The 23637-nt window shown below is 36.7% G+C and overlaps 1 protein-coding gene across 2 annotated transcripts; it reads right to left on the reverse strand.

Annotated features, from left to right (window-relative positions):
• Window positions 1-876: 876 nt before the first annotated feature.
• Window positions 877-23382, reverse strand: LOC106709179 (trifunctional purine biosynthetic protein adenosine-3). Of its 2 annotated transcripts, none has more exons than XM_045680540.1 (24): window positions 23104-23382; window positions 21944-22191; window positions 21291-21471; window positions 20260-20473; window positions 14857-14987; window positions 14495-14618; window positions 14009-14231; window positions 12602-12818; window positions 12259-12457; window positions 11561-11768; window positions 10988-11235; window positions 10210-10359; window positions 9213-9372; window positions 8651-8735; window positions 8159-8405; window positions 7382-7497; window positions 6490-6625; window positions 5729-5907; window positions 5071-5181; window positions 4483-4626; window positions 3537-3698; window positions 2351-2484; window positions 1852-1975; window positions 877-1228 (listed from the first exon to the last, which is right to left on the reverse strand). In XM_045680540.1, the coding sequence occupies exons 1-24, from the start codon at window positions 23272-23274 to the stop codon at window positions 1043-1045; spliced, it is 4098 nt and encodes a 1365-aa protein (XP_045536496.1). In that variant the 5' UTR covers window positions 23275-23382; the 3' UTR covers window positions 877-1042. The 2 variants fall into 2 exon arrangements, with proteins under 2 accessions (XP_045536496.1, XP_045536495.1); XM_045680539.1 differs by having other exon boundaries at window positions 9213-9375.
• Window positions 23383-23637: the final 255 nt, after the last annotated feature.

The following is a 23637-nucleotide window of genomic DNA, read 5'->3' on the forward strand; positions in this document are numbered from 1 at the left end:
TCATGTAAATTAAATATTAAATTGCCATCAAATATGTGATAAATTCAAATCTTTTGGGACAAAATATTGTAAATTGTAAAAAAATATCACACTTATGGAAGACAATAACATATAAGTTTCAAAACATTCAATAATGTTACAATTTTCTTCAGTATAAAAAAAAATCAACTTGAAACAAGTCAATGGCCACTGGAATGCCACTGACTCAACTAACGAGTCCAGTTAACGTATGCTAGAAGACAGTAAAAATCATAGTATGTAGATAAGCAATTTTTATTAGTCAATATTGAAAATCATAGGAACATTTAAACATTATGACTATTTTATTAATATTTATAAGGCACAGAGAGAAGGCAAACATTTAAATCATCTAAATTCAATAATTGAGTTGCTTATTAAAAAAAATCTTTTATCTATGGATTTCCATATTTTATTTTCTTGAGCAAAAATCAGTTAAAGAATTATGCAATCATTTCTATTCAGCTTGTAACAGAATATAGTTAGAAAATCAGCCTAATTTATTTTTTACCAAACATTGTTGTAAAAGATTTAAATCAAGTAATTTTTATTTATTTAATTTACATAAATAGTGAAATGCCTTTAGTTGTTGTTTATTTCTGTAAAATTCTTGGCTTATTTTCAGTTAATTCTATTTTTACGTCTGATCATATTTTATATGGGCACGTATCTTTGAGTTTTTTGTAGTTATAAAACCATATTTCCACTAGCGATTAGCAGCGCGACTATTTGTAAAATTAGTACAGTAAGCGTCGTTTGCAGTGTTCCACTTTAAAAGTGACAACTGTTTGAGTGTATGTCTTGAAACATAAAAGTTTGTGTATTTTTATTACATTTACTTACCTACAGTATTCATTGCAGGTAACTAGAAGTTTTTTATTTGACTGAAACATTAATAGCACCCTAATTTTTTTTTATAAGGTTTAGTTTATGTTTGTTGCGAGGAGACATATTTCTGACACCGGGAACGAAGATGACTGTACATGACCATTGTACGGATATGCGACTAGTCGTTAAATGGTGTTTAAGAGTGAAACAGTACTTCTCCCTCTGAGCTGAGTCGCACGCGACCGGTCGCGAGCAGTCGCAGCGCACGCGGGTATGCGCGGTGCTCGGCCTGGTGGATGCGCTCCGTGAGGCTCTCCTCAGTGTCGTCTTTGAGTACGGGTACACGCTCCTGTGTTATTATAGGACCTGTGTCTACACCCGCCTGGAAAAAAAAATAACCTTGAAATATCTGACAATATTAATTTAAGCTTTTTAGGTTTTTAAATTTTCACTACCACCATCTTTGTAAATGTTTCTTAGAATGAGATAAGTGAAAAGATTTCTCTTATCACTGTTTTTGTATGTTTTCGTATCATAAATCTATATAGCCTTTGTTGCATCGAAAACAGACAGCAATAGGAATAGTTTTTTTTGTGGTTAAATTCTTGCTCGCACGTGTATTATACAAGCTGTCGCCCGCGATTACGTTCGTGCGAAATTAAAAAAAAACATACAAGTAGCTTTTGTATTCTTCCATACTATGATCTAAATCTATGCCAAATCTGTTCTGGAGATATCTTCAAACAAACATCCATCTAAACCAGTGATTGTCAAACTTATTTCTTTCACCGCCCCTTTTGAAAATCAATTACATTTCAGAGCCCCCTAATTTATATTCAGCCCTAAAACTTAAAAATTACAATTTCATTACTTTAAAATGCCCCCCCTTTTTGGGCCCCTTATCGCCCTCTCCTAGGTTTCAAACGCCCCCAAGGGGGCGTTATCGCCCACTTTGGGAAACACTGATCTAAACATTCGCATTTATAATATTAGTAAGATGTTTACATCAACAAAGTGCACAGTGCAGCCGGAGTCTGCATCTCCTGCAGCGAGACACTGTCGCGCCGCGTGTAGACCGGGGTGTCGCGGCAACAACGACGGGTGGATGTTCACCAGACGACCCTTCCATCTGTAAACAGAGATAACAATTGGAACGAAGTTCCTTATCGCGCGTTGTGAAAGGAGGCTAGAGGGAAAAAATTCTTACGAAAAGTTGTCACGACACTTTTTGCTATAGTAAGTATGTTAATGACGAATGAGCGCTACTTCACCATGGCAACGACGTGACAATATATAACAAAAATTCATAGAAATAAAATGTACTTCTTGTGAATACTTAAGTTTTTTATTCATAGAATAAACATTGGTTCCTTCACTAATTAATCGAAAGGAACTTCGTTCCATCCGGGTGTCCCAACACACCTCTCAAGTTTTTTTTATAACTGTGACGTCATAATACATAACAAATAGTAAAAAAATAGCATTTTCAATGTATTATACAGACTTTTCAACAAATTCTGCAGACAGTATACGCATGTAACCAGCGAGGCAGACCAGGTCTATGCGGTGAGTCTCCAGAGCAGCTGACACAGCGCGGTCAAACTCCTCACGTGAACTGTACTCCTTGTGATTGAACACCTACAATAATTATAATAAGAAATTATAAAAAAAAATATACAAATAAACCAAATTATTCATTAACCAAATATGTCATCGTGTAAACCATGGATTCACAAACTATTTTGGACAAGTGACCCCCTTTTCCAAAATGACCTGTTACCCCAGACCCCAATGGCCAAATTACCTACTTTTAGGATCAATTATTATTATTTTTCATTCTGACTTAGGTCAATAGAAAAAGACAGAGTGAGAATTAGTAATGCTTTAAGTTCGATATCGACCACTTTAGGAATCCCTGATTTAGACTATTATGTAAAGTGAATAGTGTCAAATTGGTTGCATACTGTAAGGATGATATGCAGTTGTTTGTAAATTAAATATAACGCTATAATACTCCGGTTAGCTTACAACAAAAACATGGATGTAAAATGTATATAAAAAGTTCATGTTTACATCAGTCGGTTGCTCAGGGGTTAAGTATATTGCAATCTGCTGGTCCTGGGTTCGAATCCCGTCATGTACCAATGTGTTTTTTTTTTCGATTTACATATGAACATTTATCTGACGTTCTTACTGTGAAGGAAAACATCGTGATGCTGCACATATCTGAGAAGAAATTCAATGATATGTGTGAAGTCAACCCGCACTGGGCTGTGGTTGACTATGACCTAGTCACCCCTAACTTAGGGTAGTCTCCGAGCCCCACAGTGAGGACGTATAGTGAGCTGATGATGATGATATTTACATCCAACAAAAAGAGGAATTCACTACTGTAATTTAGCATAAAAAATATGTAAAACTGTCTAATTAAAGAAATAAAGACAGTGCAAAAAAAAAACGTGAGCCGTCATGGGACGTCTGGCAGATGTGAAACATCGTGTGTGTACAAGTAATATGCATAAAAGATAATATTATTTAAAAAAAATATATATATATATGTATACCTTAGTATAGCGTGGCGACCCGTCGCCACGGCAAGCGTCGCAACGCCAACAATTCGGTTTAGAAGTGAGCCTATACTTTTACATCAAAAGATGTCGTTGTTTTTTAAAAACAGTTAACATCCTCACCAGTGCAGGTATTCCTGCAGCCTCAGCCCTCTTCAGCGCATACGCATCAGGTTTGTTGGAGATGACGAGTGCGACGTCAGCGTACATGCAGTGTGCCGGCTCACGTGATGCCTCCACCAGCGCCTGCAGGTTGCTGCCATTGCCTGACACCAGCACCGCCACCTGGTGGTCATATTTTCAACTATTTAATGAGGAAAAAAACTACCTTTTGATCACTACAGATGATCATGATTAGAAATAGCCACAGGTGGGCACAGTTAATCGAAAAGTTAACTTCGTTAAGCAAAATGTTCACTTCATTGATTAACGAGTTAATGGCCACCTTTGGAAATAGCATTTAATATAATACAGACATAAAAAACACTTTTTTCTATCCGTGGAATGTAGTCATAAAAAATAACTTCTGAAATTTCACTAAAAAAAAACAAAAGTAAGTAATATTTTTAAGATAGTAGATAAATTATTTATAACAGAAAATTAGCAAAGGAATACACTTTTTTAATCGCTAAATTTGACAGATAAACTACTTAGAGCTTTCAGTTTTTCTCCCCATAAAATTTCCACTACCACAAGATATGTAGATAAGGTACTTTACGATGTTTCACTGACAGAATTATCTTATTTGTAATGAGACAAACTCCGTTCCTTCTTGCAAAATAACCAATTTATTAGCAGAAAATTGCGCAAACGATATTAAAAAGCAATCAACCTCTGACAAACATTTTCTAACAGACACATTTAAAAGCTGCATACTATTGGTTATTATGCGTCATAATCGCAATGCTTACGAAATGTTCAAACAAATATTCCTTTGAAAGTGGTATACCGCCAGATTCCCTGATAGTACATATTTAAAACTTCATACCCACATTCAATTTAGCAAATACAAGGCATTTTTTTATTTAACAGGACTAACTTATTTAGCTTCTTATCAGTTTTAACTTACCCGTTTGTTATTCAGCAGTGGCATACGACGTGTAAAGTCGAGTGCTGATGCGAAGTTGTCAACGAGTACACGAGCACCGCCAGCGGGCCGCGCTTGTATAGAACCGATCACCATCGCACCGAAGGAACGCGTTATGTTCATCACCTGAGTACATCATCACATTATACACATCACCTTGCTTAGAGGGGTAGGCAGAGATCACGGACCTCCATTTGGTGTTGCCAAATGAATCTCCGCAATCAACTTTTCGCCATTTCGGGAGACGGAACATCATTGTCTTTTTCTTCTGGGAATTTACACATATGTGAAGTATCACAATGTTTTCCTTTACAGTACGAACATTGGATAAATGTTTGTAAATCGAAAAACACATTGGTACATGGCGGGATTCGAACCCAGGACCTGTAGATTACAAGTCAAGTGCTTAACCCCTGAGCCACCGAGGCTATATTGGTTATAAACAGAACTGCGAATTCTCTTATTTGATTTTTGTAATAAATTGTTTTTTAAGAATAAAAATACATTTAAAAAAAAATCTCATTCCCTCCAATACAAAGTGAGTGTGACAGAGTATTATGATGTACTCACATCAGCCTGGTCCTCCGGGGAGACGATGAGCACCATCCCGATACCACAATTGAAGGTGCGCAGCATCTCCTCGTCCTTCACTGAACCCGTGTCCGCTATCCACGCGAACACCTGCGTATATAAAATATATTATACTAGCTGTTGACCGCGACTCCTTCTGCTTGAAATTAAAAATCTTATTTAGTAGCCTATGTGTTCTTCCAGATTACGTTCTACATGTATACCAAATTTCAACGAGATCCATACAGCCGTTTTGGAGATACATTATTCCATCCAACCATGGTATTTTTTTTATATTACAAGGTAGCAAACGAGAAAGTGACCACATGAATTCGCCGAAATGGCGAAGCGACCGCTGCCCATAGACTTTCGGAATTGCAGATGCGTTGCCTACCCTCAATCGAAGAAGGAGGAGACGCACAAGAGAATATTTAACCTTTCAATGCATCTCCTCCTCCATCAATCACCACAAATCAACCCCCCCCCCCCTCCCATCCTTTTCTTATAAGAAAATGGTGAGAAAGGAAAGAAGACTAACATTAGAACTAGATTGTTTCAAACATAAAAGGAAACCGACGGCAATTTATCGTAGAAACTATGTTTTCCACAACGGATACTGAAGAACTCGAGTAGTTCAAGTTATACTGGTATCAATTACCGGGTGCACGTGCCACCAGTGTGCGTTGAGCCTGGCGCGTACGGAGTCAGGCACGACGCGTGGCAAGTTGTCAAGCAGTCCACCACCAGTGACATGTGCCACCGCCTTCACAGCACCACGCTGCAGCGCCGGCAACACGCTCTCCACATAGATACGAGTCGGCTTTATCAGTTCCTCACCTAATAAATACATTTATTATCTCTTAAACTCATTCCTACTATTTGTTTCAATGAAAAATAAAAGCCTGAGGCTGTCATAAGAAGAGCTTCTGTCCTATAGAGAAAGGCAACTGTTATAAAAGAAAAGCCTCTCTCATAAACAGAAGGGTCTTTGTCCTAAAGAGAAGGTACTCTGTCATAAAAAGGGCCCTGTCATAAAGTGAAGCTTCATCATAAACAGAAAGACCTCTGTCTTAAACAGAAGGGCCTTTGTCCTAAAGAGAAGGTACTCTGTCATAAAAAGGGTCCTGTCATAAAGTGAAGCTTTATCATAAACAAAAAGACCTCTGTCTTAAACAGAAGGGCCTTTGTCCTAAAGAGAAGGTACTCTGTCATAAAAAGGGCCCTGTCATAAAGTGACGCTTTATCATAAACAGAAAGACCTCTGTCTTAAACAGAAGGGCCTTTGTCCTAAAGAGAAGGTACTCTGTAATAAGGAGAAGGCCTCTGTTATAAAAAGAAAAGTCTCTGTCATAAAGAGAAAAGATTTTGTATCTTTTTATCTCATCAACTTAAAAAACTACTGGAGCTAAAACGAAATACCTAGTGTGAGTCCCTCTTTGCTGAATGGCGCTTTATCTTCCAGCGTGAGTCCTGCCTTCTTCATCAGCTTGTGTATCAGACTGAAGCCATTGCTGTGTACACCGTTAGATGGCAGACCTATTATTATGTCTCCCACCTGTTAAACACAAAATTACATAAATTTCATCCATATGGCGTTATCAATTAATTTTAATTTTGATATTAAATTTTTAGTTAAAATTACATCAAAATACATTTAATTCGATTTACATATATACATTTATGCGTTCTTACGATGAAGGAAAACATCGTGATGCTGCACATATCTGTGAAGAAATTCAATGATATGTGTGAAGTCAACCGGCACTGGGCTATGGTTGACTATGACCTAGTCACCTCTAAATTGGGGAAGGCTCCGAGCCCTTCAATGAGGACGTATAGCTGATGATGATGATGACATTTATTCAGTGTCTTTAAATGAGACTTGAAAATTGTGACTAAATCTATATATATAAAAGAAAGTCGTGTTAGTTACACTATTTATAACTCAAGATCGGCTGAATCGATTTGACTGAAAATTCATGGGTATGTAGTTGAGAACTAGGAGACTGACATAGGATACTTTTTATCCCGTTTCCTTTTTTTTTAATTCCGCGGGAACGGAGTCGCGGGCAAAAGCTAGTCTTCTATATATATAAAAGAAAGTCTTGTTAGTTACACTATTTATAACTGAAGATAGGTCGAACTCATTTAGCTGAAAATTGGTGGGCAGGTAGTTTAGAACCAGGAAACGGACATAGGATAATTTTTACTCCGTTATCTATTTTTTATTCCGCGCGGACGGAGTCGCGGGTAAAAGCTAGTTTTTTATAAAGTTGTGATGATGTTTTGGCGGATGATGAAGACTACGTACCGTGATGTCGTTGATCTTGGGCAGTATATGTGAGCGCTCCACAACACCTAGGGCGAAGCCCGCGATGTCGTACACACCAGGCGGGTACATGCCTGGCATCTCTGCTGTCTCCCCACCTGCATACATACATTATACATTCAGAATCAATTATCTTACTAATATTATAAATGCGAATGTTTAGAAGGATGGATGTAGAACATAGTCTGAAAGAACACATAGGCTACTAATTAAATTTTTTTTTAATTCCACGCGACTGGAGTCGCGGGCAACAACTAGTATATCAAGTTGTAAACATATTTTTGGAATCTATGATACTGAGGTTTATCTTTGCAAATTTATAAGAAAAGATGCGATAATTTTTGCTGTTAAATATATTTTTAATTAACATATTTAGTAAATTTGCTTTAAATTCATCATATATAAGCAATATTATTCAAAAAATCGTACGAATAGTTCATAGGGTGAATGAACCATTTTAGTCCACCTAAAAAAAGTCAAAAGCAAACTCTAATAGATATAAAAGATCGAATATTGGTTTGGGCTATTGTTTAGATCAATGTTTCCCAAAGTGGGCGATAACGCCCACTTTGGGGCGTTTGAAACCTAGTAAGGGGCGATAAGGGGCTCAAAAAATGTGGACCATTGAAATTAATTAAAGTAATGAAATTGTGGTTTTTAAGTTTTAGGGCTGAATAAAAATTAGGGGGGCTCTGAAATATAATTGATTTTCAAATTTGATCGGTTAAAGAAATAAGTTTGACAATGACTGGTTTATACCTATAAGAGCAGCATTAGCTTGACGACAGCCATCTGCAATACCAGCGACCACTCTCCTGGCTACATTCACATCCAATGCACCACATGCGAAGTAATCCAGGAAAGTGAGAGGCCGCGCACCATTACATAGGATATCATTTAGACACATCGCGACTAAGTCTAGACCGATTGTGTCATGTCTGTTAGCGCGCTGGGCCACTTGTAGTTTTGTGCCTACACCGTCAGCTGCCACAACTAGTACTGGATCCTGGAAAGATTATTTAAATAGTTGAAAAATATTTAATTGTCTTAAATCATACTCATAATCATTAAATAGTTAACAAGGAGGTTCTTTAATATTGATTTAATTTTTAAAACTACTCTTAGCGACTGATAAGTAACCATTAAATAATTTTGAGTGCGCTCTTCAGTATTTAAAAACAATTTGTTATAAAGAGAAATTAAATAATTTCACATTAATGTTATTATTTTCCGTAATAAAAGAAAGATTACCTTATATTCGTGTTCAATTGCCTTCAACTGGAAGCATCCTCCGAATCCTCCAAGTCCACCTATCACACCAGAACGAGTTGTTGATCTACAACAATAAAGATGAAGAGGCGTGAAGTGAAAATTATTTCGTTTGTCTTACTAGTATGCTTTCCTAAAGTCACATTCTAATCCCCTTTCATTTTTCATCCTTTTCTTAGGCATCATACATACCGTCACAAAAATTTCATGATTTTTATCATCATGTATGGTCATATTTATAAGATCACCTTACTCTGCCTAATGTGGTGTCACATTTGTCAATTTTAAATTTAGAAATTTCTTAATTAAAAAAAAAAACATACAAATATTCCGTAATTATTTTTTATTTTCCACTAGCTGTCATCCGCGCGGCATTAAAAAAACTTAATTAGTAACCAATGTGTTCTTACGATGTCACAAATTTTAGAACCCCTCTCCGTCTCTCCTTCCCCTTAACATGTTAGGTAATTTATGAATAATTATAAGAAAAAAAATATCCTCCTCTGTTAATTTAAGGAAGCCATCACCTATTTGTGTGTATTACCTTGCGAGTGGCTTGATAAGAGATACAAGAGAGTCTCCAGCCTCGATGTCAACACCGCTGTCTTTGTACGAGAGTGCCTTCTGCAGCGGCGGTGTGCCGGAGTACGGCGCCCGCAGCGGCTCCATCGCCTGCTGGAACTTCTCCACCACCACTTGGTGTCCTCCTGTCAAAGGTACACCTTAAATATCTCACACGTACTAATGTACTTATCAAATATCTTGTCGGCTCGGGATAACCTACACAAAACTCATTTTATAAAGAAGTATAAATGGTTTCAAATATCTTGTTAGACCAATGATAAGTATAGGGCATACAAAAGTGCAGAAGGAGAGAGGGAGGGGGGGGGGGCAGCGCGCAGATGACCTTGAGCAGGCGAGATATTTGAAAAGACTTATACAGTTTTGTAAAATTTGTAAAGTTAATTTTTTATTCAAACTAGACTTGGCTTTTTGTATAAATTAGTAATTAAAAAAAAGTTAATCTGAAAATGTTATCTAAGTTAACCTAATTTCAACTAACTGTCGTAACTAAGTGTAGGTGTATTACTAACCGTTGTTTTCTGAGACCAAAATATTTGTATAAAATATTGTTCGCGCCAATACGCCTTCCTAATATTAATAGCAATGTACATTAAATCAATTAACCAATAAGCGATGACGTGAAGTTGCATCCACCGACATTACCCTTGCATTTTTGTGATTTTCGTATGTAATGAAGTTCTTTCTGTAACTTGCTCGATTAAAAGGCGTACACACCGCATCTGAAGTTTTATATTTTCTCAATAACCAACTACTCCGTCACATTGAATTTTTACAAATATATCATCCCTTTTATTTTTCTTGATAAAACAGATACAACATTTTAAACGAGAATTTTGATCTCAAAAACCAACGTTAAAAAAGCTCCTTAGTGTAGTATTATTATAAATGTACATCTACTAGGTAAGTAATGCGGTATTAGAACAATATTTGTTCATCTTCATTATTGTCTCGATTACCTTCTTTGCCCATAGCTTCCACCACACCGATGACATCTATAGGATCTTCCACCATGGCCAGCAGCTCCTCCAGATGTCCTGGCTCCACAATCACCACCATACCAACGCCGCAGTTGAACGTGCGCAGCATTTCAAAGTCTGACACTATGCCTGTGGATATATGAATTAATTTATGTTTTTTTCGTAGTCGAACAATCGAAGCTATGGGGAGAAAAGCTAAAAGTAGGTGGCGCCAGCAGAAGTCGCCTTCTGTCAAAGTTCATAATAGTTCTGTTAAAAAATATATAAAACCTATATGGGCTTAGAAAATGCCATGAAATAAAAAAAAGAACGACACTTTTTGGATAGGCTATAAGACGTAGTATTTTGTGCCTATTTGATTTTCGGCGCTGATGGTTGAAGTTTGTAGTGGTGGTGAGGATTAGAAATAATATTACAGATAGAATTAACTGCCAGTAACATCAACAGATGCGCTTAAATCGGAAAGAAGTAAAAGCTGTCATTTCCAAGTAAATCAACTATTTATTTATAAAAGGTAGCTTTTAACATAAAAAAAAGTAAAAATCATTAATTTATTACTTTGGCCCTTATCCATAGGACCAGGCAGACATTAGGAAAAGGCAGTTTATCTTCCCATTTGGAAGATAGCTTCAAAAGATTGCAATAATTTGCCGGTGACAGTTTCCGAAAAATAACCACAATATAAGTAATTATATGCGTAATTTAAATTACAGAGATATTTAAATTTGACGCTAATAGATTTTGTTTTTTCATTTACCTTTAGCCTGCAGCCAACCGAAAACCGGCTTTATTCTGAACTTGGTAGCGTCTAATTTAACTTTGACATCAGATGGCAGTATCCGGGGTATGTTCTCGAGCAGACCACCACCGGTGATGTGAGCGAGACCCTTGATGAGACCCCGCTTGATGGCCGGCAGTAATGTCTTCACGTAAATCGCTGTCGGTTCAAGTAATTCTTCTCCGAATGTCTTGTTTGATGTAGAAAATGGTGCCTTTTCATGATAACTGACGATTGGAAAAAAGGGAATAAATTTTAGGAGTTAAAAACTCAGTAATCTATGTGTTCTTGAAGATTAAGTTGTAACTACATCTGTGACAAATTTCATCTAGTTCCGTTGAGCCGTTCCGAAGATACCTTCAAACAAACATCCATCCATCCATCAACCGTAATCCATTCGTATTTATAATATTAGTAAGGTAAGGTAAGGTATTACAAAAATTACTTCTTGTAGTTGTTTTGTCTTCAAGAACGGCAGAAACCTAAAGTCGATCTATCTAATTATAGCCTATCTAAAATGGATCGAAGCATATCTACGATGTTTTAGATTACCTGTGTCCTGAATCGCTGAGGATCCTGTGCACGAGACTGTATCCATTGCTGTGGGGTCCTGTGGAGGGCAGACCGAGCACGAGGTCTCCGGGGCGCATGGTGGAGGCTCGCGGGAGCTGCTGCCCCGCATCCACCACGCCCACCGCGAACCCCGCCAGGTCGTACTTCCCCACCTCGTACATGCTCGGCATCTCCGCCGTCTCACCACCTGATACCATCAACTTTTGTATGAACTTGTATGGTACTTCATACACATGGTGAGTTCTTTCACACGAATTAATCGTTGTCGCATTAAAAGTGTTAATCTAAGACTGTTCCTTTTACCATGATATTATAACTAAGGATAAAACGCGACTTCGTCTACATAAGATGCCTACACATCTGCTACCTTCTTGTGAAAGTCCCGTCAAAATCGGTCCAATTTTTTCGGATAACCGAGACAAACAGATAAAAAAAAATGATGTTTCGTTGTTGATAAAGCAAAGACATCACATAAAAGAAATATGTTTTTTTTTATATATTACATACAGACAATCCAATTTTATTAATTGTATAGATGAGCATCAAATATGGTTTCGACTAAAACTAGTAGCAGTAGTACTATTACTACTATTTCTAAAAGGTTTTTCATTTGTTCTTTTCTAACCCAACACTTGATGTTTCTAACCTAACATTTATATATTTATGACGTCACTAACCTAACAATGCGCATCCAGACATGATACAAGCATCGGCGATGCCCTTCACAATGGTGGTAGCGACGTCGACCTGCAATCTGCCGCACGCCATGTAGTCGAGGAAGGCGAATGGCTCTGCGCCCGCGCATAAGATGTCATTCACACACATCGCCACTAGATCTTGACCTAGCGTGTCGAATTTCTCCATCGTTTGAGCCACCTAGATATAAATCATGGCAATATAAATGTATAAAAAAACTCTTGCCTTTATGCTGCTAATCGCTTGGTGAAAAAGAGTTTTAAAACATCCAAAAATAAAAAACGTTTGTAGCAATTGATAAATAAATAACTTATAGCTTGATACCTTCAACTTGGTGCCGACTCCGTCAGTACCCTGCACGAGGACGGGATCCTTGAGGCGCGGGTCCATGGCGGAGAGTTGGAAGAGGCCGCTGTAACAGCCGAGGCGGCCGAGCACGCCGCGCCGGTGCGTCGCCGTCGCCAGCGGCTCTATCTGACGGACCAATGTCGCCGCCGCGTCTATGTCTACTCCGCTCTCCAAGTATGACAGGCCGTTTACTCTGACGAATAAGGTTTCAGTAAATACGTTGTAAGGCTTAGGTATCGTCTCTTCAACAACGTATGAGTTCATGTCCACACTTCTCAAGACGAGTCTACATATTAGAGGTACATGAGGTCAAATGCTGAAAATAGACTAGCTAGAGATCGGATAATCGATAGAAATTAGATGTTTTTATAGCCTAAGTCACCTGGTTTTTATACTATTTTTAATTTCACCTATCTATTATATACTAGCTGTCGCTCACAATTCCGTCCGCGCAGAATTTAAAAAATCCTATTTAGTAGCCTATTTAATCTTCCAGACTATATTCTACATCTGTGTCAAATTTCATCAAGATTCATGTAGTTGTTCTGGAGATACCTTCTAACAAACATCCATCTAAATATTCGCATTAATAATATTAGTAAGGTGGTAGTAAGTAGGTAGTAATAGTTGCCTTTCACGCACTTTTATCTTCTATTTAGCTTAATTACGAAAATAATTTTAAAAGCACATTCAATTTTTGAGCTCCCTTTTTCTACCTTCTTCCTGCACCTATTTCGTCTCCAAAGTTGCTTCTTGTTTTCTTCTTCTTGCTAAGTCAATCCTAATCTCATGCTTGAATATTAAGAGTTCGTATTTTGTTAATCCATTAATTACGTTCAATTTCCATTTTTAAGTAATAGTGGATAGATGTAATTTTTTTATCTTGTGTTTCTTGGATGTTTCTTACTTAGAAACAAAGGAAGGGAACAAAAACAAAAGAGGAATAAACCAAACATTTTTATTTGGAAAGAAAAACCAAGATAATCATATGGAATGTTTAAAAACAAATAGCATTCAAAGTTAACCATAGTGTTAATTATTTAACATTACAACACGTTTCACTGCTCGAGTGACATCGTACTGAAACAAATGGACACAAAACAATCAAACGCGACACAACCACCACAAATATATTGACTATTACAATAACAAAGACAAAAGTGGAGAGGAGAAAAGAAACAAAAGAAGACGCAAAAGGAAAAAAAGATAAAAAAGCGGAAAGATTCGACAGACCCTACTTTCTTGTTGATAATTTAAGAAAAGAAAACATTACGTTAGGACGACAACAAACAAATAGAAAAAGGAAAAAAGAAAGTTGTGATAGCAGAATAGTGAAATGTGAATGCATAAACTGTGGAGGCAGCATTTAAGAGTAGCACTTACTTGGAGAAGGCGCGATGTGCGATGTCCTTGCGGTAGTGTGCGCCGGGGAAGTCTATGGCAGCGGCCGCCGCTGTGGCAGCAGCCGCCGCCGCCCGCAGCGCCGGCGCACGCGCAGCCACCAGCAGCACGCGCCCGCCCCACGTCACCAGCGACCCGTTGGCGCCGCGAGCCACTCCGCTGTGGAACACCGCTAGACCGGGCTGCGACGATACTTGCGACAGACCTGGTGTACGTCAAACATAGCACTGACGTCACTGCACCTTAAAACATCTTTATTAGGGCCAGTGGAAATCTTAATCAGTCACGCAAAGCCAGAGTTTTTTGGTCAACTGTGAAAATAAAAGTGGAAAGATGGCCTTACCGATGATTATTAAAAAGAAAACAAATAGACCAATTATTTGTTCCCTCTGGCATTCACAGTCCTGCTTCCTTTCAGTCTTTCCTCGGAGAGATTACTAGTTTTCTTGTAACTTATCCAAAACTCACCACTGATAACGCAGCCTTTGGTAGAAGTTTCTGGATATCCTTTGGAAGCGATAACAACCCCAACTGCGCTCATCTTCGTGTTCCAGGCCACTTGATGTTGTTTTAAATTGCCATTCACACAAGCCTACAAAAAGTCCACATTGGATTAGATTGTACACATATTGTAGACACCATTTATCGTTATAACTTTGTTGTAAACCTTAAGGTCAATTTCCACTGCCGAAACCCTCGTATAAAATCATCTTGTTATGTCAGTTTTACAAGTAGAACGAGATGGATGTCAAATATGTTTTCATACAAGTGTTTCGAAAATGTAAACTGACGAACACCATGCTGACCTAACGAGAACATTGCGGTATTACCTTCATGATAGTGTAGAGGTCAGTTTCGAGCAGCATCATAAGAACCTGGGTCTCAGGGTCACCGAATCTGCAATTGAACTCCAAGGTCATGGGACCTGACTTGGTGATCATTAGACCCGCGTAAAGAACACCTGTGGACAAAGGACTATCTTGTACAAGACACAAATGAAAAAATGTTTAAAGATAATTCGCCGTGGACGACATTGTTATCTTTTAAATTTTCTTTTAATTTGAACACTGTGAAAGCCAACAACACAAGAACCCAGTTAAAATCTGTTAATTTCTAATACTGTTGCATGTCGGCAAGAGTGGATAGACATTTTAGAACCTTTTTAACTAACGCGACTTGCCAAGGGACTCTTGGCTCCTACCAGTTAAAATGGTACTAACATACATTGCGATTTACGCGATGCTAGTCGCATTAGTGGAATAGGTCTTGCTGTTAAGCTAATCGTTGATTTCTGATACCTAATTCCGTGCTTAAAACATATCTCCATTACTTTATTTATTCTTGACAAAACAGAGAGATAACAATATGTTTTATCCAGGAATATTGGTCTCAAAAACCAACGATGAGTCTAAAGAAAACATAATCATAAAATTAATTTTATTTAACTTTTTATAAGAGTCGTATGAAAAATTTGCGTCATTTTGCCATGTCCGGAACGGGACATTGAACCTTGGCATTGGTTCATACGATCATCACTTGTTTGTCGATATTATCACTGCAAACGCAACTTTTTGGTCTATTGCTCACATTTTTACCGCTGATATAATGTAATTGATCCTTAACTTGTGAGCAATTAGGTCTACTTTTGAATGGTTCTTATGTATATTGATGTTTACTTCAATTTATCTTGTATCACAGTTTGTGGCATTGGTTATCAATAAATATAGAATTGAATAAATTTTCATATTAAGTTTGTTCGTTGTAATAAGAAAAAAACTTTAACCCTCCGTTTGGAATAGATAATCTGATGGGCTCTAATGAGAGAAAGTACTTCGGCCAAAATAGAGGCCACCGTACGATCCTCTTCTTCAATAATGAAGCAATTACAACGGCTATTGTATTTCCATCGTAAAGCTTTAGCTCACATGCGTTCAAGGTAGGGTAGGCTAGGGTAGATAGGGTGGGCTTAAGTAACTATAATAGGCTTGGGTAGCGGTTAGGGTCATAGTGTACGCACAGTCCATACCAAGGAACCTGAGTCTACCCTCAATTATGGGTGACTAGTTAAATCAAGTCAACCACGCAGGCCCATTGCAGATTGCCTGAACATACATCTTCATAAATATGTGCAGGTTTTACACTAAAATACCTAAAACTAATAACCTATGCAAGGAAAATAGGCTCGTTGTTGTATAACTGTACGAGATAAACAAGAGGTCAGAGTATGATGACTCTGTACCCAGTATGACGCTGTTGTGATAATTGTCCGGCTAATACTGCTCTATGTCGTATATCTATAATCTATTATCTAAATTAGTGCATAATATTAGGTCCTTACATATGAAATTGGCGTTTTGTATGGGAGGAACAAAAGTCGAATATTTTTTAATATAATATATTTAATTAATCAAAGTATGAACCATTATTTTCTATGCACTTTTGCCATCTCATAGGTAGTTCATTGATCCCTTTACTAAAAAAACCAGTCGGACGGGAATCAATAAAATCTTTGAAGGCGATTTGGACTGCCCCATCGGAGTTGAATTTTTTCCCTTGCAAGAAGTTATCCAAATTTCTAAAAAAATGGTAATCTTTTGGAGTAAGGTCCGGGGAGTACGGAGGATGTCTTAGACTTTCCAATTGAAGCTCTTCTAATTTAGTAGCCGTCTGTTGCGCAGTGTGTGGTCTAGCGTTGTCGTGAAGTAGCAGTCGCGTGGAGCGAATGACCAGCCTAGGTTGTTTAGCCGCTAGCTTTTCCATCATGGTTTGCAATTGCTTACAATAGACATCAGCCGTAATAGTCTGGCCAGATTTGAGAAAACTGTAATGAACAATACCGTCACTAGTCCACCAAACGCTTACAAGTAACTTTTTTGGGGTTAATTTTCGCTTGGGGCAGGATTTGGCTGGCTGGCCAGGACCCAACCATTGCGCTGAGCGCTTCCGATTATCGTAAAGAACCCATTTTTCATCACAGGTAATGATTCGGTTTAAAATACCTTCATTATTGTGCCGGTTTAGTAATGTAACGCAACAGTCGACGCGCGTTTGCCGGTTTGCTTCAGTCAATTCGTGAGGTACCCACCTTTCAAGCTTTTTAATCTTCCCAATTTGCTTCAAGTGAATTAAAACAGTTTTATCACTAACATCGCAGCCTGCAGCTAACTCGGACGTGGTTTGCGATGGATCCGCTTCCACAATAGCCTTCAATTCTTCATTATCAACTTGAGTCTCAGGCCGTCCACGGGGCTTGTTCTGCAGATCGAAATTTCCAGAACGAAAACGTTGGAACCAAAAACGAACTGTGTTTTCTTTTGCAACACGACCGCCATACACATCATTCACCCTTCGAGTCGTTTCCGCAGCACTAGTGCCACGGCGGAACTCGTACTTGTAAATAATGCGATATTTTAAGTTTTCCATTTTGTAAAATGAGTGACGCAAACAGAAAAAAAACAGAAGAAAAAAACAAATGAATGACGGTCATCGAACCACAAATACATGAGTCTATAGCTGTACAAATTTTAATTTGGAATTCCTTACCAAAGAGGAGAAATTCGTGATTAAAGTGGCCAGTACGAAAAACGCCAATTTCATATGTAAGGACCTAATAAAAGGTAAAAGACATGGCTGTATATTAGTGCATTTGCCTTAAGGTAGGACAAAAAAAGTTGCCTTACTTTTCAACTAGATGGCGTAGATGATGACAGAAAATATTGAATATTTTGTATCTGTGTATCTTTTTATTTATGTAATGGTTTATAGTTTAACTATTGATTCTGTTGTCTGTGGAGTAACCACATTAAAAATAATTATCTTACGTTTTTTATAAAAGTATAACATTTCATAAACAATAATTTAATTAGGAGAGAAATTTGAGCAAGATTACTTACTTAGGTGCTTTTGATAATTACAACCGGTTTAAACCAATCTAAGAAAATATACTTATCGTTTTTTTCTGAGACAAAAATCTCTATATAAAACATAGCAAAAAACAGCGGTAATAATTTGTTTTAAATGGTGATTTTAATCTCAGAAACCCACGATTAGACATGTCGGGTTAACACACATTTATTAAAAGGCAAAGTTGAAAGACCGTACATGTGATATTTTTATTCATTCGAAGAAGTAAAAATAAAAGACTTGTACAGGAACAACACTCGTAAGGAGACAGACTGTTCCAAGAAATAATTGACGTAAAATCATTTTTGTTTATCTTAATTTATTTTTTATCTATATATATAAAAGAAAGTCGTGTTAGTTACACCATTTATAACTCAAGAACGGCTGAATCGATTTGACTGAAAATTGGTGGGCAGGTAGCTTAGGACCAGGAAAAGGACATAGGATAATTTTTACCCCGTTTTCTATTTTTTATTCAACGCGGACGGAGTCGCGGGTAAAAGCTAGTTTTTAATAAATACTTGCTCCAAATTCAATCGAAAAACCTAATCTATCGTTAAAAGGCAATCAATATTCTTTTGTATACTCTTAACAACTCAGTAAAAACAGTTATACTCTATTGTATCTAGATAGACATTCCAAATTGACGCACATATAGGGGCAAATCTTACTAATATTATAAATACGAAAGTTTAGTATGGATGGAGAGGAAGCTGAAATGTTCATTAGGTTAAAGAGATATTGCTAAAATTTGGCATAGAAGAACACAGACTACTATTTTTTTAATTCCGCGCAAATGATGTCGCAGGCGACATAAAGGTGATGAAAAATCAATATAGTTCGACCAATTTATCTAACCCGCTGTCGTTGTCGTGTTATCGCAGATTGGTTCTGTCACTAAACATGACCTAGACCGACATGGACCGTAGTTGTTGTTTCTCGGAACTACGGTCCGACAATTATCTCGTGATACTTTTTAAATTTGTTTGTCTATACAGATGCAAATAGCGCCTAGAGACATGTGTCAACTGACATAAAGGGCATAGCTATCAGCTAATGTACAACTCGTGCCGATGGTACGTGCAAGGGTCAGAGGTGGAACGCACCGACTGCCCTCACCAATGATAAACACCCTATATCATTTTATTATTTGATATATTTGCATCTGGCAAGATAGATCTCGAAACATAATTGTAGCTAATCATAAATATATGACAGACATTGTGTCGGTGACAGAAAGATAATTTTCTTAGCTCCAGTAACGTTTCTATCCCTACTGGCGCCCTGAGCGAGATTTCTGCGCCGCCCTCTGTTAGGCGGATTGACAGAGTTAGGTGAGACTATGTTATTCGCAGACCTGTATCGCCCTGGGCATAGCGCCCTGAGCGGTCGACAAACTACACCCTACACTTACGGCATAAAATAATTTTTGGTGTTGACTGAACTAGTGTCAACTAGCTGTCGCCCGAAACTCTGTCCACTCGGTATTAAAAAAAACTTAATAAGTAGCCTGTGTTCTTCCAGACTATGTTCTACATCTGTGCCAAATTTCATCAAGATCCATTAAGCCGTTCCGAAGATACCTTCAAACAAACATCCATCCATCCATCTAAACATTCGCATTTATAATATTAGTATGAAGTATGATTTAATCTTCAAATATGCTAAATAATTATAATAATGTAAACAAAATATCACATAATTTTATCTACACGTATTTTTCTGTTAAATATAATTTTGTACATTAAAAAAACGAAACGATACGACAAAATAAACTATTAAAACAAACATAAAAAAATAAAGCCCTAAAGGTTAGATATTCATTCATAAACATACAAATACGAAAGAATCGATAAAATTACGTACAAATACGTAGCGACAACATAAATAACACGTATGTTAGCAACACAACGCTAGGGTTGCGAATCAAACAGCTGACCTTTTGTAAGCCAGCTCAGATAATATAAAATAACGTAATAAGCGCTGCAAAAATTAACAAACAACGGAATATTTTTCAATGAGATAAAGAATAACCAAATGTCATTGACGATGCATTTGGCGGAGAAAATAATTAACAACGAACTTTCCTGTTCTTTTATTTTTTATAGGTTTTTTCCTACGCGTTATCGGTTTTTTAAGATCTAATTAAATTTAAATGAAAAAAATATATATTAATAACGCCAACACCCTTACATTATGATTGTTGCAACTCGCTCAGAGTGGTTAAGGTCCCAGGAAAAAACCTTAGTAACCAATAAACTTATCTGAGTGCGGGAAAAAACATCTAATCAAGTAAACAGATTTAATTAAAAGGGGGTCAAAATACTCACCGACATACTTGATGCCCTCAGCTTTTAGGCCATCGACCGCTCTCTGTAACACCTGATCCTGCACATCCGCGAGCTGGTCCCTTGTGATGAGCGGACAGGGGCAGTAGGCGCCCATGCCGCCGGTGTTAGGCCCCGTGTCGCCCTCGCCCACGCGCTTGTGGTCCTGTGCTGGTGGCATCATTGATACCGTCTCGCCATCGGTGAAAGCTAGCACCTGGAACAAGATACATTTGAAATAAACAACTATTCAACATCTTTGGTCTGTAAGGGAGGTTTGGTTGAAAATAGATGACTATGAAATATTAAGACCCTTAGTTACTACTTAATCCTCAGAACCTAAAGATACTACTTTAATTTATACGGAGTCAATTATTATCAGTTTTATAAAAAAAATATTAAGACCATTACCCGATATTGTCATGGCAACATAAAAAAAACTAATTAGCAGTGATTTCCAAAAATAACTCTTTAAATTCGTAATCTTATCCAGAACCCCAATGGCAGTGGCGACAATACATAGTTTGTTTGTTCATTGTGACCCTTGGATAACGTTGCCCCAAGATACTTGTTGTGGCGTAAAAACATTGATAGTCCGACTGAGGTAAACGTAGTTTGTAATAACAATCAGATACTGTGAGATGACGCAATATGTTTACGAGTAAAACATATGTTACACCGAACAATTAGAAAAAATTTAAGAATTATGGTAATCTAAGAGAGCTTATTATTTCCATATTGACATATAAACTTAGATAAAATTAAAGCTACCATATATAGAACTTGTTCTCAAATATGATGTAAAATGTTTGAAGAATCATGAACAAAGGCAATATTATAGGATATGCAAAAGTAATATTAATGGTACAAAAACAAAATCGATATATCTATCAAAAACAGTAACACCTTCATTTAAACCAGTATGCTTTCAGTCGATTAGATTTCAGTCCCTAAAGTCACAAATATTACCATAAAAAGGTAATAAATAATTTTAATAAGGTCAGAACAGATTAAAATGAGATAACATAACTTACGGAAACTTCATCTCCTTCTAAAAGTTCTTCGATCACAACCGTCTGTCCGGCAGAGCCATACTTAGCATCTGTCAGTATCTCATCCACAGCTTGACAGGCTTCCTCTTTACTGGAAGCTACGACCACACCTTTGCCAGCTGCTAGACCTGATGCCTTCACCACTAATGCTGGGTATGGAGCACTACAAGGAAAAATACAATAAAATATATTTTAGAAACTTTAAATATTGATTCAATATAAGAATGATATTTTATGGATAATTTTAATATATTTCTTATTATTATTTATTTACACACTGGCAGTTAACTGATGCATGTGTCTTAAAGTTTGGAGATATCTTGATATATGTTGATAAAGTTCTTCGTGACATGTCCAATACTATATAATTAAAATACTAACACTACAGAACTTTTCTAACAGTGAAATCAAAAAATTAAAAACAAAATTAAATAAAAATCTAATTATAAATTTCAAAATTAGAAGACTTTATAAAAAAAAATTACTTCAACCATTTCGGAACAAAAATTCTGTAATTATAAAAGTTTCCAGCAATATGGGTGATGAATTTTGCCACAACTGACACCAAAACGCATAACAAACGGACAAGTTTACATTTCTAGTTACAGGAAAAAAAGCTTGCCGAAATAACTTACGTCTTGATAAACTCCTTAGCTGCAGTAGCATCACTGAAAGACTGAAACCTTGCAGTTGGGATTTGGTACTTCATCATGAATTTCTTTGACCAGCTCTTATTGGCTTCAATCTCTGCACCAGCTTTCTTCGGGCCAAAGCACTGTATGCCTAATGGAGCAAGCGCATCTACAATTCCATTGGCCAGTGGGTCTTCTGGACCAATGACAACCAAATCTATTGAGTTCTCTTTGCACCATTTTCCTATTGCCTGAGAAATAAGAAACCAAAATTTTCCAATGTGTAAGAAATTTGCTTAAAATTAACTTGTTAATATTTTTAACATTAATAACAAATTAAGTGATTTTTCCATATTTTTATTGCATTATGGACTTGTGTCATGACCTTTATAAAAAGTAATAAATAAATTAGAAATTATTTTGCATCTACATAACTTAGTTCTAATAGAAAGATAAATCAAAAATAAATTATAGCCCAATATAGTTGCTGATAGAAAATTATTAGTTTTTTTTAAAGAATTTTACACCTTTAGTAGTTTCTCAGTTTTAACAGGACAAATAAATTTCTACTATATAATATTAATATAGATAAATAATTTCTCTCAACAGCAATAGTTTACAGATACAATCCATTATTTTATGATAAAATTTTATAATGAACGAATTTGTACAGAAGCAGGTCAAAGACTATCACAGTGATAGCTTTCATTTAATTAATCCATAGAAATGATAATTTGCTGCCATTATCTAAAACTTTAAATAATACAATTGCAATTTGGTGAACATTTGCAAATTAATTCTATGAATTAGTAACTGTCGCCCGCGACCGCATTTGCACAGAAGTTAAAAAAGAAAACTTAATTAGTAGCCTATATGTTCTTCCAGACTATGTTCTATATATGTGGTAAATTTGATTGATATATGTTTAGCTGTTCAGGAAATACCTAGTAACAAAAATTCATCCATCCATCCATAGAAACGGCTAGGAAAAGGACTAGAATTTGGGCCTTCGGTACACACACTCGCCAAACGAAACACTGACTTAATTCATTTTCACGTCTATCATGATAGTGCGGTTTAGCGTGCCATTTGTGTAGCAGTTAATGCTGCCGCGGACACGACCAGTATTGAATTATAATTTTAATTAATTGATTAAAACTTACCGGGAAATCTTTGATGTTAATGTCGAGATTTTCAACCTTGTTTACAGATGAAATGCCGACACTGCCGGGTGCACAGTAAATCTGCTTTACATAAGGAGAGTCCGCTAATTTCCAACAAAGTGCGTGTTCTCGTCCTCCACTTCCAATAACTAAAACTTTTGCTTCAGGCATGTTAAATACTTTTTGTAATATTAAACACGTTGATTAGTTATAGTAACAGTAGTTTAAATTTTTGTAATTACATAAACTTAAAATATTTTTTTATGCTAAATAATCCACATACAAAATAAACTTAATAAACTAAATTAATAAACATAAAGTTTAAAAAGTTCAAAAAACTTTTATATGCCACTTTAAAGTTTGATGTTTGTGCCATGTGTCACCCGAATACATTCGACATTCGGTCTCAACTGCCACAGAGAATTAAACAAAAGGAGATTGATAACGAAATAAAGTTAACTGCTGACGCAACTTAGTAATTTTATTGATAACAGGCTTAAGTTAAGTGTAAAATACAATACAATTTATATGTAA

Source organism: Papilio machaon, chromosome 13 (genome assembly GCF_912999745.1).
Source record: "Papilio machaon chromosome 13, ilPapMach1.1, whole genome shotgun sequence".
Taxonomy (NCBI): domain Eukaryota; kingdom Metazoa; phylum Arthropoda; class Insecta; order Lepidoptera; family Papilionidae; genus Papilio; species Papilio machaon.